Source organism: Oratosquilla oratoria, chromosome 37 (genome assembly GCF_046742065.1).
Source record: "Oratosquilla oratoria isolate Oo_2021 chromosome 37, ASM4674206v1, whole genome shotgun sequence".
Classification (NCBI taxonomy): Eukaryota; Metazoa; Arthropoda; class Malacostraca; order Stomatopoda; family Squillidae; genus Oratosquilla; species Oratosquilla oratoria.
Window position 1 is genome coordinate 4454842 of NC_134813.1, and position 13835 is coordinate 4468676.

At 39.1% G+C, this 13835-nt stretch overlaps 1 protein-coding gene across 6 annotated transcripts in view; it reads right to left on the reverse strand.

Moving 5' to 3' along the window:
* The window catches only part of LOC143019507 (brefeldin A-inhibited guanine nucleotide-exchange protein 3), a 659822-nt gene that overhangs the window by 147585 nt on the left and 498402 nt on the right, over window positions 1–13835 (reverse strand). For all 6 annotated transcript variants that reach the window (XM_076175183.1, XM_076175181.1, XM_076175182.1 and 3 more), the window contains exons 30-35: window positions 11132–11305; window positions 10676–10793; window positions 9931–10159; window positions 9503–9744; window positions 5855–6798; window positions 5158–5366 (exon numbers count right to left, since the gene is read on the reverse strand). In XM_076175183.1, coding sequence (XP_076031298.1) covers window positions 5158–5366; window positions 5855–6798; window positions 9503–9744; window positions 9931–10159; window positions 10676–10793; window positions 11132–11305 — 1916 coding nt within the window. The remainder of the gene's footprint in view (window positions 1–5157; window positions 5367–5854; window positions 6799–9502; window positions 9745–9930; window positions 10160–10675; window positions 10794–11131; window positions 11306–13835) is intronic.

Here is a 13835-nt window from a genome sequence, read left to right on the forward strand (position 1 = left end):
ATTGGTTACATTGATAAGGCCTAGATTAGAGTATGCAGCGACATTGTGGTCCCCCAGTACCAAAAAGAATATAAAGAAAATAGAAAGAATCCAAAGAGCAGCTACAAAAATGGCACCTGCACTTGCAAACCTATCATACGAGGAGAGATTGGCTAAACTGGAGTTACCGACTAATGAAAGGCACAGAGGTACTCGATAGTGAGAACTTACTTAACTGGGACAAAAGAAACACAAGAGGACATGGAAAGAAAATAAAAAAACATAGCTATAGAAGAGAACTGAAGAAAAACAGTTTTCCTCATAGAGTTTTGGACACTTGGAACAAACTGGACAATGGAATAGTATGCGCAAAAACCATTCATGAGTTTAAAAACAAACTAGACACTGCAAGATACAAAGGCGGGACATCACGAGCATAGCTCCCCTTCCTGCAAAATACAACTAGGTAAATACAACTAGGTAAATACAACTAGGTAAATATAACCTCCTCTACCATTCCCAGATGTCTATTTCTCATTACACTTTTTAACCCACCAAGGCATTTACTCGCTTCTCTCAATCTACATTCTACCTCCACCCCTACTCCTTCCTTTCCTGCCACATTCGCACCCAAGTATCTAAAACTATCTACTTCCTCCAGTCTTTCACCCTTAATGCTCACTTCCAGCCTGCTGTCACTCTCTCTCCTTGTACATCTCATCACCTTACTTTTGCCCACATTTATCTTCAGCTTCCTTCTTTCACACACCTTCTCAAACTTTGTCACTAACTTCCTCAATCCCTCCTCTCATCCTGCTACAAGCGCAGTGTTGTCAGCAAACAACAACTGGCTTATTTCCCACTTTTCTCCATTTCCTTTAACCATCTCCAACCCCTGACCCACTTCCCTTGCATTCACCTCTCGCACCACCCCATCCATCCTGATACATAAATACGCAAAAGTGAGGAGAGAGTTCCATACTTCTCTTTAATTCCCAGCAGCAACCGTTACCTACCCCAACTCCTAGTGTATGCTCCTCACCATTTTCTACAGAGAGAGAGAGAGAGATTGGAAGAGAGAAACACAATTCAGGTTAACAGTGCAAACTTCCCCTATTAGGAGGCTAGGATGGTAACCCTTACAAAGGACTTTGTATCTATCCATATACCAAGAGCTTTTCCCCCTTATAAGGGGGGCAGCCAAATCAGAGGCATGTACTTATTCCCACCCATTTCACTCCCGCCACCCACTCCAACCCTCCCATCTCAGCAGGATTCAAATTGCCACCACCTCAACCTCCACCAAAAGTAGCAATGCCAAGGACTACTATTACACAGGATGTGCGCACCCAGATCCCTGGGTCCACTAGCGGAGGCCATTGCTTTCTTTGTAACCTGACATTTTATATTGGACAAATATATCAAAACTAGAAACCTAATATTGTATATAGGACAAATATATCAACTATTGACTTATTCAATGCAGTATAAGTTAATATAAACTTTTATAGTGAAATAAGAAACTATTTTTAAGGCACTGTTATGCTTTGAAATGCCAGTTTTAGCCGGACGTAACAGGTATTATTGTATGAGGTTAGTGGACACCAGGGTTGGCATTTTTTTTTTTATCTTTTTAGCAAAATATAAAAAATCTATTTTTTTTTTATTTAAATCAGATTTATTTGATTTAAATAGATTTTTTTTGTAGATCTTAAATATTGTGGGATTGCTATCTGATTGCTAAAGGACATTTTTAGCATATCAATATAAGGAGCAGTGCTATTTAGACTTGCCACAAGTATACAACGAACGGTATAAGCCTACATGTAGTATATACTGTAATCACTGTGGAGCCCACAACAAGTTTCAACAAGATTCTTGTTGAAACTTGTTGATGGTAAGCAGCTTCTCATTGAATCAATTGCTGTTTTGGAATCAACCAGGAAGGATATCTTCTGGACCTGGCAGAGTGGCTTCAGGCAGAAAAAATGATCCTGTCTGGAATTATTTTGAAAAACTACCAACAACTTCTGGCAAAGGGTACTGAACTAAATGCAAAGATTGCAGCCTGGAACTACAGGGCATTGTGTCAAGATTAAAATCTCACAGAGATAAATGCCAAGGTCAGCCACAACATACAGAAGAAATTGATGACCCAGGTAAATAATTTTACTTATATTGTGTGCATTTCTCCCTTTTCTTACACAACTATATAAATTTGGTGAACAATGGAGAGCATGTGCAATAAAAATGTGAAGGCCTAAAGAGATGATAGCTCAACTTCATTACTTCTAAATTTGGGTAATGACTATAACACTATAATATACTGTATCCACTCAACTTTGGGGCCTAGATGATTGTTATTCATTTCATTCAACATGGTGTAATATATTTCATAGGTTCAATTGGAATTCAGCCCACATAGGATTCAGCCCAAAGGGATTTAGCCTAACCTAACACAACTAACAACTAACCCATTATTTTTAGTGAATTTAAAAGTGGACTGAATCCTGTGAGGGCTTAATTCCAAGCCCACCTATCTCATATACTGTTAATTATTTCCAAATAATTTAGTGGCTTGTGTGAATATAATTATCTAAAAAAATAACTACTGTACTCAAAAGTAGCCTAAATCACACTGTATTCATTCATTTATTTATTCATTTATAAATCATGCAATATGCTAAAATTTTCTGTTTCCATTTCAGGATCTGTATTAACAGCTTCAATCCCTTCATCATCGGCTCCACTTGAATTATCTGCAAACCTGACTCCACCATTAAAAAGGTCACTATCAGACTCCTCCATAGGCCACTTCTGCTAAATCATTTTCATCTAAAAGAAAGTCATCAACATCTCTGGACAGATTTATCATAAAAAACTTCAGCCCCTCAAAAGGAAAATTTCGACAAAGAAGTTGCAAGAATTATATTTGCTACAAATTCACCATTTCATCTTGTTCAGAATCCTCAGTTTCTCAAGATGGTTCAGAACCTGAGGCCAGGTTATATTCCTCCATCCAGAAAAGATATTGCTAAGTACTTGGGTCTTGTGTATGAAAAGGAATATAAAAAGTGTGCAGATGACCTGAATAATGAAACTGTATGTCTTTCAAATGATGGGTGGTCTAACATCCATAATGAGCCCATAATATGTGTCACTCTAACAACATCCACTGGTCAGATTTATTTTGTTGACACAATAGACACATCAGGAAAACCTCACACTGCTGAATATCTTCTACAACTTGTACAAAATTCGATCAAGAAGGCTGAACAAGATTTTGATCATCACATTGGAAGTGTTGTGACAGACAATGTAGCAAATGTCACCAAGATGAGAAAACTCTTGGAGGAATCGAGTGAACCTGAGCATACTGTCCTCACATACGGCTTATACCGTTCCTTGTATAGTTGTGGCAAGTCTATATAACACTGCTCCTTATATTGATATGCTAAAAATGTCCTTTAGCAATCAGATTGCATATCAGATAGCAATCCCACAATATTTAAAATCTACAAAAAAAAAATCTATTTAAATCAAATAAATCTGATTTACCGTATTTTTCGGACCATAAGGCACGGGCAAAATCCTTAAAATCGGCCAAAATTGGGTGGTGCGCCTTATGTGTGGCTTCATTGCAAAAAAATGCCTCGGACAGTGACGTACTATTTTCACACGTTTCGTAGCTAGCCTGTCGATGGCGACAGTGCATAGGCCTAGCAAAAGTTACAACCAAGTTATAACCAAGATGCATGTATCTTGACAAGGAAATAGCGAAAACTTCAACAGTTTTCGAGTCCATGCCACTGCATTCATTAACGCTATCATGGCTATGACATGATAGCGTCTACAACAAAGACAGCCATTTTACATTGGTCTAGTCTCGCTCCACTCCGACTGTAGTCATTAGGGTATTTTTTAAGTTTCGACCATGGGCGCAATATAGCAATAGAAAATTAATTATTAATTTTGTAAATTAAAATGTATCAACGTAATATGCAATTTTGTGGGCGGAAATGAAAAAAAAAATACCTTGCTACAAGCAAATATGCTAATGAACGAAGTTGGTAGCATAGGAACTGTATACCCCGCAAGCTGAGAGAGTGGTTGAAAAGCCCGCCAACGTCTCTCACGACGACGACAACGTGGACGAGCTGGATGACATTTAATTTACAGGTAACGATTTACTAAACACAGGTTAGGTTAGACGTCGGCATCTATCATAACAAACATGGCGTACCATTCGTCCGACAAGACTTCGTTACTTACGAAATCTGTTTTAGTAACTTTTTTTGTTTTTTATTTCTGCTCACAAAATTGCATATTACGTTGATACATTACAATTTACAAAATTAATAATTAATTTTCTATTGCTATATTGCGCCCATGGTCGAAACTAAAAATTTACCTTCATTTGTAATCTTGTGTTTTTCAGTGAATAGAGAATTCCGGGAATAAAACTGCTAATGCTGGTTTTATTCCCTACAATTCCCGTAACGTGTTTATGTTGTTTTTTAGGAGTATTGGTAGGGCAGACCATCCATGGAGGTGGTCTGATTTCACTGACCAAAATAAAAGAATATATCATTTATTTTTGTAATTTTGCTAAATCCCAAACGATTTTTCTCATTCGACAATGAAAATTATCAGTTCTGAATGCACTCACATAAGCATGATTATCCGATGACGAGACCAGCTGAGCCTTATGGTCAGGTGCGCCTTATGTAAGGACGGGGAATAGCAAATTACGGGTGCGCCTTATGGTCCAAAAAATACGGTAAATAAAAAAAATCCATTTTTTATATTTTTTGAAAAGATAAAAAAAATTGCCAACCCTGGTGTCCACTAACCTCATACAATAATACCTGTTAAGTCCGGCTAAAATTGGCATTTCAAAGCATAACAGTGCCTTAAAAATAGTTTCTTATTTCACTATAAAAGTTTATATTAAATTATACTGCATTGAATAAGTCAATAGTTGATATATTTGTCCTATATACAATGTTAGGTTTCTAGTTTTGATATGTTTGTCCAATATAAAATGTCAGGTTACAAAGAAAGCAATGGCCTCCGCTAGAGGACCCAGGGATCTGGGTGCACACGTCCTGTGTAATAGTAGTCCTTGAGCAATGCTTAACCCACTCAGCCAATGAGCATCCTGATAAGAATTCTTACCTTTAGTATGCTGGCACTACGCTGTTCTTCAATATCTGGCGGAACATCTTCTAAAGGCTTAACTATGCTCTTCTTCTCTAAAAATGGATTGACTCTCTTTTCTCTATGCATGGAAGGAAGGGAGTGATGATTCTTTCTTCGACGATAATCTGTAATCATTGATGCAATATCCTTCTCGGTGGCTACTTTGTACACACTATGATCATAACCTGTGTCAAAGAGGGCAAGTGAGAAAAATTTTATAAATGAAAGGAAAGAAGGGTAACACCTTGTAAACACTTATTATAAACAATTAACTCTTTAAGGAATGCTGTGGCACTCAAGAACTTCATTCTGGCTAGTGCCAGCCAATGTCATTCAGTTGAAAGACCCCTACAAGTGAGACAGATTATCTTGACAATCTTATTTTGAGATTCATCACATTTATATACTGCACATACCTAAGGCCTTTTCACCTTTAAAAGTGTCTAAGTCAATACACAAACCCTTATCAGAAACAAACAAGATCCTGTCAACCACCACTCCCAACTTAGCACTTTGAAGATGAAGGATCAGCTTGTTCCATACTATACAGTTTGGGTCAAAAGCAATGCAATGAGACACATCTTTTTCACAGCAAAGCCTATCTTATTCAGTCAGGAGAAAACATTACTCCTCAATGGGTTAATGAAAAGTTTCTTCAGTTAGTTCCCCTTACCTGCAAGACTAGCAACACCAGAATCACCACCTTCAGCAAATTCAGGAACTTCAGAATCATCTGAGTCAGTGCTGTATTCTCGTGCAAGATCTGCAAAGGTGAAAGGTCGCCTCTCAGAGGTTTCAGATTTTTCTTCAACTGCATAGTCTTGAGGTTCTTCAGGTTTAGTAGAAGCCTCCCCATCTTCTGCTGGAATTTCTTCATTTTCATTCTCTTTATCTTTCATTTTCTTTTCAAACCTTTTATTGAAAGCTTCTACACTCTCAGACCACTGGGCTAAACTCTTCCTGTGTGCTGTCGGAAACTCATCTGGTTGAACAGTGAGGAAGAATAATGGTTGGTCACTAATCTTGTCCATTGCAGAATAATGGCCATCCTTATCTATGATGAGATCCAGATAACGCTCACAGAGTTCACTGAAAGAATCCTTGAGCATCTGTATATACTCTGATGTTTCTTTTTGGAACAACTGTGTTGGTCTTTCCTTTTTCTCTACAGTGTTAGTAACAATATCATGATTTTCATAGGCACCAGCATCCAGAGTCTGGCCATCTTGTGGATCTCTTCTGACTGTGTTCTTGGTCTTCACATCTTGATCAAGAACATTCTTAACTCCCTCAAGATCAAGACCATTTGTAACCTGAGCCAGTGTCAGATCAAACAAGGTTACCATCCGCAATGTCCAACTTGCCCCTGCTTGTTTATAAAGGTTGGCAGCTCTCTCAGCTTGTGCCACCTTCTGGATAAGAAACTTAAGACCAGGCCTACTATCAAATTCAACTGCTGCCTTATAGGAGACATGGAGGCTGTCCAATAAGGTATGAATTTGAGTGTGTGTCATGTTTGGCATCAATCCTGGAAGCTTCCCTCTGCACTCAGCCACATGACCATCCTTACTCTCTTCACAGGTGAAATCCATCCCCTGCAGCAGAACATTGGCAAGACTGCAAGACAACATTAAAAGTCAGTATCTCCCCTTATGTTAATAGGCATGCATAAATTACAAATATGGGAATATAAATGAATGGCACATTTGTAATTTACTGTCTTACCTTTAAATAAATAAATACATATAAACATACCTATATATATACCAAAGGCTTTCTCCCCCTTACAAGGGAGGTAGCCAAAAAAACAAATGCATAAAAATCACTCCCACCCATTCCATCCCCAACATACTCCACTCCCATCTGCCCTCTTCCCTCCCTCTTGGCACCTCCTGGATGATTGGTCATCCCTGCATCTTGCCCACTGCACTGGGTCAGATGCAGTGTCACAAGACACAGCACATCCACAGCAAGGTCACTTCATTAAATCAGCAACCCCCCTCTCCATCCCCTCATGCAGAAAAGGAAAAGACAGGGAGAAATCCCTTTGGGTTGTGTCAATTTATTTCTCACACATACTCCCTCATCCCCCATCCCCCACCAATTCCCCCTCATGCATCACAGCATCATCTATACACAATCCTTCTCCATTCACCCTTATCCTCTCCCATCCTACCTCAACAGACATTCCCCTCTTTCCTAATACCCCTTTTAACCCATCCATCCATCTCATCCTAGGTTACTCCCTCATGTTCACTCCTTCCATCTCTGCCTTTCACACTATTTTACTTATCTTTCTTCACTTATTCTTTCCATATATATACCAAAGGCTTTCCTCCCCCTTTGCAAGGGAGGTAGCCAAAAACAAAGGCATAAAACCCACTACTGCCCATTCAATCCCCACATACTCCACTCCCATCCACCCCCCTCCTTCCCTCTTATCTTGGCTCCTCCTGGATGACAGGTCATCCCTGCATCTCGCCCACTGCCCTGGGTCAGAAGCAGTGTCGCAAGACACAGCACATCTACAGCATGGCTGCTTCATTAAATCAGTGTCCCCTCATGCAAAAATGGAGAAGACAGGGCGAAATCTCTTCGGGCTGCATCAATTCATTTTTCACACATACTCCCTTTTCATGCATCACAGCATCGTCCATACATAACCATTCTCCATTCACCTCTATTGTAATGGTGTACTTATAGCATTGTACTTTTCCTGTATTTTATATATACATAATTGTAGCATTGTACACTTATCATTGTCTACTGTACATGCATATTATAATGGTGTACTTAAAGCATTGTAGTTTTCCTGTATTTTATACATACATGTTGCCCTAAAGGGGGGCATTCTTAAAAAAAAAAGTAAAGACACATGAGGGTTTGGAAGGAGTCTTTTAACCAGTACCCTAAGGTTTGGGTTTTTTAATGTGCATGGATGTAGTACAGATGAGAGTAAAAGGGAAGAAATAGGCAGTATATTTGTGAGAAGAAAGGTGGATGTGTTGGCATTGAGTGAAACCAAGTTGAAAAGGAGGGATGAGTTTGAGTTTTGGAGTGCAGTTGGGAGGATCTCAGGAGTGAAGAGAGGATGAGGGAGAGAGGGGGTGGCTATACTAGTAAGTGAAGAGATAGGTAAAGGTGTGGTGGAGTGGAAGGAGGTTTCTCCAAGGTTAATGTGGATGAAGGTGAAACTGGGAAGGGAGATGTGGGTTTTTGTAAGTGCATATGGGCCTGGTAGTGAGAAGAGTGTAGAGGAAATGGAGGCTTTTTGGATAGATTTAAATGAGTGCATAGAGGGTTTAGGGAGAAATGTCAATGTAGTGGTATTGGGATACCTTAATGCTAGGGTAGGAAATGAACCAAAAGATGGAGTGGTTTTGAAGTGTGGAGTTCCAGGAAAAAATCATAGTAGAGAGTTGATGGTGGTGTGTCTAGAGAGTTGATGATAGCAAATACAGTGTTTAGGAAGAAAGTCAAGCATAAGTACACATGGGAGAGAGTGGTGGGAGGGGCAAGTTTGAATTGGGAGTGTAGTTGGGAGGATCTCAGGAGTGAAGAGAGGATGAGGGAGAGAAGGGGTGGCTATACTTGTAAGTGAAGAGATAGGTAAAGGTGTGGTGGAGTGGAAGGAGGTTTCTCCAAGGTTAATGTGGATGAAGGTGAAACTGGGAAGGGAGATGTGGGTTTTTGTAAGTGCATATGGGCCTGGTAGTGAGAAGAGTGTAGAGGAAATGGAGGCTTTTTGGATAGATTCAAATGAGTGCATAGAGGGTTTAGGGAGAAATATCAATGTAGTGGTATTGGGAGACCTTAATGCTAGGGTAGGAAATGAACCAAAAGACGGAGTGGTTGGGAAGTGTGGAGTTCCAGGAAAAAATCGTAGTGGAGAGTTGATGGTGGTGTGTCTAGAGAGTTGATGATAGCAAATACAGTGTTTAGGAAGAAAGTCAATCATAAGTACACATGGGAGAGAGTGGTGGACAGAGAGTTAATGGACTATACAGTGGTAACCAGGAGAATAGTAAGAAGAATTAAGGATGTAAATGTTCTACGGGGAGAGAGTGGGAGAATATCAGATAATTTTTTGGTGGAAGGTAAGTTGAGAGTGGAGGATAGATGGAATAAAAGGAAAAGGACAGAAGGTAGGGAGGTGCTTAAAGTGAACTGCTTAAATGAGAAAGAAAAGGAGGAGTACAAGAAGCTGAAAGAGGAGTGGGAGGGAGTGAAGGATAGAGATAAATAGATAAAAGAATGCAAGGGTGTACATTGGAAACCCTCCCTCATCAAAGAGGAAATATAAGGACATAAGGTACTTTACCTAGGTATGATGTGGACTGAACCCTGAAGCAGAACTGTACCCAATGTTTGCAGTAGAATCTGATGGGCTAGCAAACCTACAACCAATGACCTGAAAGGAACTCTAACTAATGATTCACAGGTTGTGGATCCATCATCTGGTGGACCATTTGGGTAAAGCAGAAAGATGAATGACCTATCCTCTGAGTCAGGATTATCTGGAGGACCAGTTACATCACTGCGCTGAGTATCCAACAAGAAAACCTAAGGAAGGAAAGGAAAGGTATTATGCAATAAGGTCAACCAGAGTTGATCAGTTATCTTAAGTGCACCAAGAAATGCACTGGTTTCAAGAGAATAAACATTAATTGGTTGTTATGGAAAAGAAACACAGCAAGCTCTGTCTGGAAGTTTAAAGAAATGGTCTACAAAATGGGATGACTTTCTGACCTGATGGGAGAGTTGCTTGAGACGATCACTATCTCTACCAGTACAATCTCGTCGTGCAGCAACTTTGACTTGACCAACGTCCCCATAGAAGTTGGGAGAATCTGGAGTGAACAGGCGCATCAACTGGTACAAAGGGTAGAGGGACACCTGGCAGCTGCGGTGCAGTCCAGACACAACAATATCCCAATAAGACGGTGGCAGTTTTTTACCACAACTTGATACTAGATGCCTGTTGAAACAAAGAAAACACTAACATTTTTTTTTCCACATATAGTCAGGGCAAAAAGTATGCTTTGACTTGTCCATATCCCCCTTGTTAGGGGGAAAAGACCCTTTGGTATATTCAAAAAACCAGAAGTGAATTTAAAGTTAAGTATAATAGATTGTAGATTAGAAACGAGATATGATACCACAAGTGTCACTTCATTCCTGTATATTATAAAGAGGCCAAGCATGCATTCACTTCAAACAATTAAAACCCAATGAACATCCCTCCCATCTCAGCACCTTTTGGATACCATTAGATACATAAAGACAGAGAACATATCTTGCACTGCCCAACACTCACCCATTTCAAACAATAATACAAATTCTTTTCTCTGAGTGATCTAAATGTTAACTCAGTGATGGGCTAGATTCCTTCAGACCATGAATCTCCTACAGGAGTGATGGCTATGCACTGATTGACTTATATTTTGTTCCTGTAAAATCTAAAGAAAGGGGACATGAAAACAGAGCAAGTTACCTGATGCAGGAACACCCAAGTCTTGAAATTGTTTCGTTGGAGTGTGTGATACATTCAATAAGAACAAGAATACTCTGCTGTAACATTAATCGACCACTGCTACTCGTCTCCAAGGTTCCTGCACATAAACATAAAAATAGTTGCAGTTTGAAATTTACTATTTGTTAAAAAAAAGTCACTATCACATATGATGCACAAAGTGTAGTACATTCATGTGTACCTGCTGTCAAGCTACTAGTAAAAAGATGAGATCATAAGCAAAGAGCACATTTTACAAATAAACAATAGTTATTAATCTAAGAATACATTTTTGGTTCAATTTCAAGCAATAAACACAATAAATATCTTATCAGCTGTGGTGTTTAAACATGAACATCAAATCCAAAAAAATATTCTTGAAAATATACTCCCCATATGTCATCCATTCTGATGATAAAACTGTGACAACAAACTGACCTGTGTCAGACATCTTGGATATATATCCAACCACTAAATCAGTGGTAAATCCAGCATGTTGCTTGAATGAGCTAGAGAAATCCCAGGAGATTTCTGTGCTGGATGTTCTGCGTAACCAGCCTTGCATGAGTGGCAATAGCAGATGATTGACACAATACATCCCAAATTCTGGACCTGCAGTAAAAATAAAGAATTTCTGAACTTTATATTTGTGCATATTTCTGGTTAGTGCTAAGGAAGTGGGAGGGTGTCAGGAGTGAAGAGAGGATGAGGAAGAGTGGAAGGAGTGGAAGGTTTCTTCAAGGTTGATGTGAATGAAGGTGAAACTGGGAAGGAAGATTTCTGTTTTTGTAGGTGCATATGGGCCTGGTAGTGAGAAGAGTGTAGAAGAAAGGTAGGCTTTTTGGATAGACTTAAACGAGTGCATAGAGGGTTTAGGGAGAAATGTCAATGTAGTGATATTGGGAAATCTCAACACTAGGGTAGGAGAAGAACCAATAGGTGGAGTGGTTGGGAAGTGTGGAGTTCCAGGAAAAAATTGTAGTAGAGAGATGATGGTGGTGATGTGTCTAGTGAGTTGATACAGTGTTTAGGTAGAAAGTCAAGGATAAGTACACATGGGAGAGGGTGGTGGATGGAAGGGTGGTAGATAGGGTGTTAATGGACTATACAGTGGTAACCAGGAGAAGAGTAGGAAGAGTTTTGGATGCACATGTTCTAAGGGGAGAGTGGGGGAACATCAAATAATTTTTTGGTGGAAGATAAGTTGAGAATGGAGAATAGATGGAGAAAGAAAAAGACAGAAGGTAGGTAGACGCTTAGAGTAAACTGCTTAAATGAGAAAGAAAAGGAGTACATGAAGAAGCTGAGAGACAAGTGGGAGGGAGTGAAGGATATAGTAGAACTAGGAGTGGAGGAATGGGGATGTTTCAAGGAGGGAGTCACAAGGTGTGCAATGATGATGTGTGGAACAAGGAGAACTGGAGGAAATAGAAGGAAGGGTTGTGAGTGGTGGGATGATGAGGCAAAGGAAGTTGTAGAAGGAAAGAAATGAGCATTCACAAAAAAGGGCAACAAAAGAATCATATGAGAGTCAAAGAGGAGAGCTGATGTGATATGGGGTAAGAGTATGACATAAAATTTTGAAAGTAATAAAAGATGTGTTGGAAGAAAATTAAGAGAGCAAGAGGAGCCAAATCAAGTAGAGAAGAAAAGGTGAAAGGTGCGGAAGGGGGGATGATAATGGAAGAGACAGCAAAAGATGGGCAGAGTATTTTAGGGAGTTGTTAAATGTGAGGAAGAAGCTGAGAGAGGAGTGGGAGTGAATGATACAGTAGAACTAGGAATGGAAGAGGAATGGGGATGGTTCAAGGAAGGAGTCACAAGGTGTGCAAAGATGGTGTGTGGAACAAGGAGGATGGAAGGAAATAGAAGGAAGGGTAGTGAGTGGTGGGATGAGCAAGCAAAGGTGTCATGTTCTATGATGCATCATTAATACAAAGGATGAGGGTGTCACTGACACAAAGGGCACAGGTATGAAAAGTAGAAAATTTGTAGTAGTGTATGTACCCCCCAAAACACAGTCCTGAACAGAACATGATCATTCCAAATTGTTGGAAGATACTAAATATGAACTGACTGATATATATACTGAAGGGTGATTTTAACTCAAAAGAAACATGTTGGGAAGAAATGACAGTAAAGGGTGGAGAAGACATATGGGGCAGCATGCTACTCAATATGACTATTGAGTACTCAATGACTCAGTGGATAAAGGAAAATACCAGATACAGAAACAATGAGGAACCATCGAGACTGGATTTAATACTTATGTCAGAACCTGAAATTTTTGACAGAATAGATTACAAAACACCAAAAAGAAAGAGTGACCATGTACTAATAGAGCTCAAACTAAAAGAGCAAAATTCTTTAATAATGCAAACTGGGAAAAATTACTAAAGGAATAAACATGGATGGAAGAGAAATGGAATATATTAAAAGAAATCTATAATGAGGGAGTGAACAAATATGTACCACAACAAAAGCAAGAGTATACATAAAGAACTGGTACAACAAAAAATATAGTGAAGCTAAGGGTAAAAGTGACAAAGCCTGGAAAAGATGGAAAAAAGAAAGAAAAAAAAACAAGCAAATGGCAAACATACATCAAAGAAACAATTATGTAAAAATATGCAAAGAAAAGAGAAACTATGAAAAAGAAATAATACAAAAATGCAAGGAACAACCTAAACTATTTTACAGATATGTGAATGGTAAACTAAAAAACAAACAAGAAAAAGAAAAGCTGCGCCAAGGAAGTTATGAACATACAGAAGGACAAGAAATGGCAGAAATTATGAGCAATCATTTCAAAATGGTATTCACAATTGAGAACTCACCTAACTTTGAGGGAATAGAGAGACAGGAATCCCCCCAAATGAAGGAAATAACTGTAACAAAGAAGGAAATCAGCATGGTCCAGATGGAATTGCAAAATGCTCACTCAAAGAAGGAAAGGCACCATAAGACTGGAAAAATGCAAATATTGTACCAATATATAAAGGAGGAAACAAGGAAAATCCAACCCACTACAGACCGGTCTCCCTAACAAGCACAGTAGCAAAAATATGTGAAAAAATTATCAAAAGTGGATGGGTTAAACACCTGGAAGAAAAAACTATATCGAACCAAAATCAATTTGGAT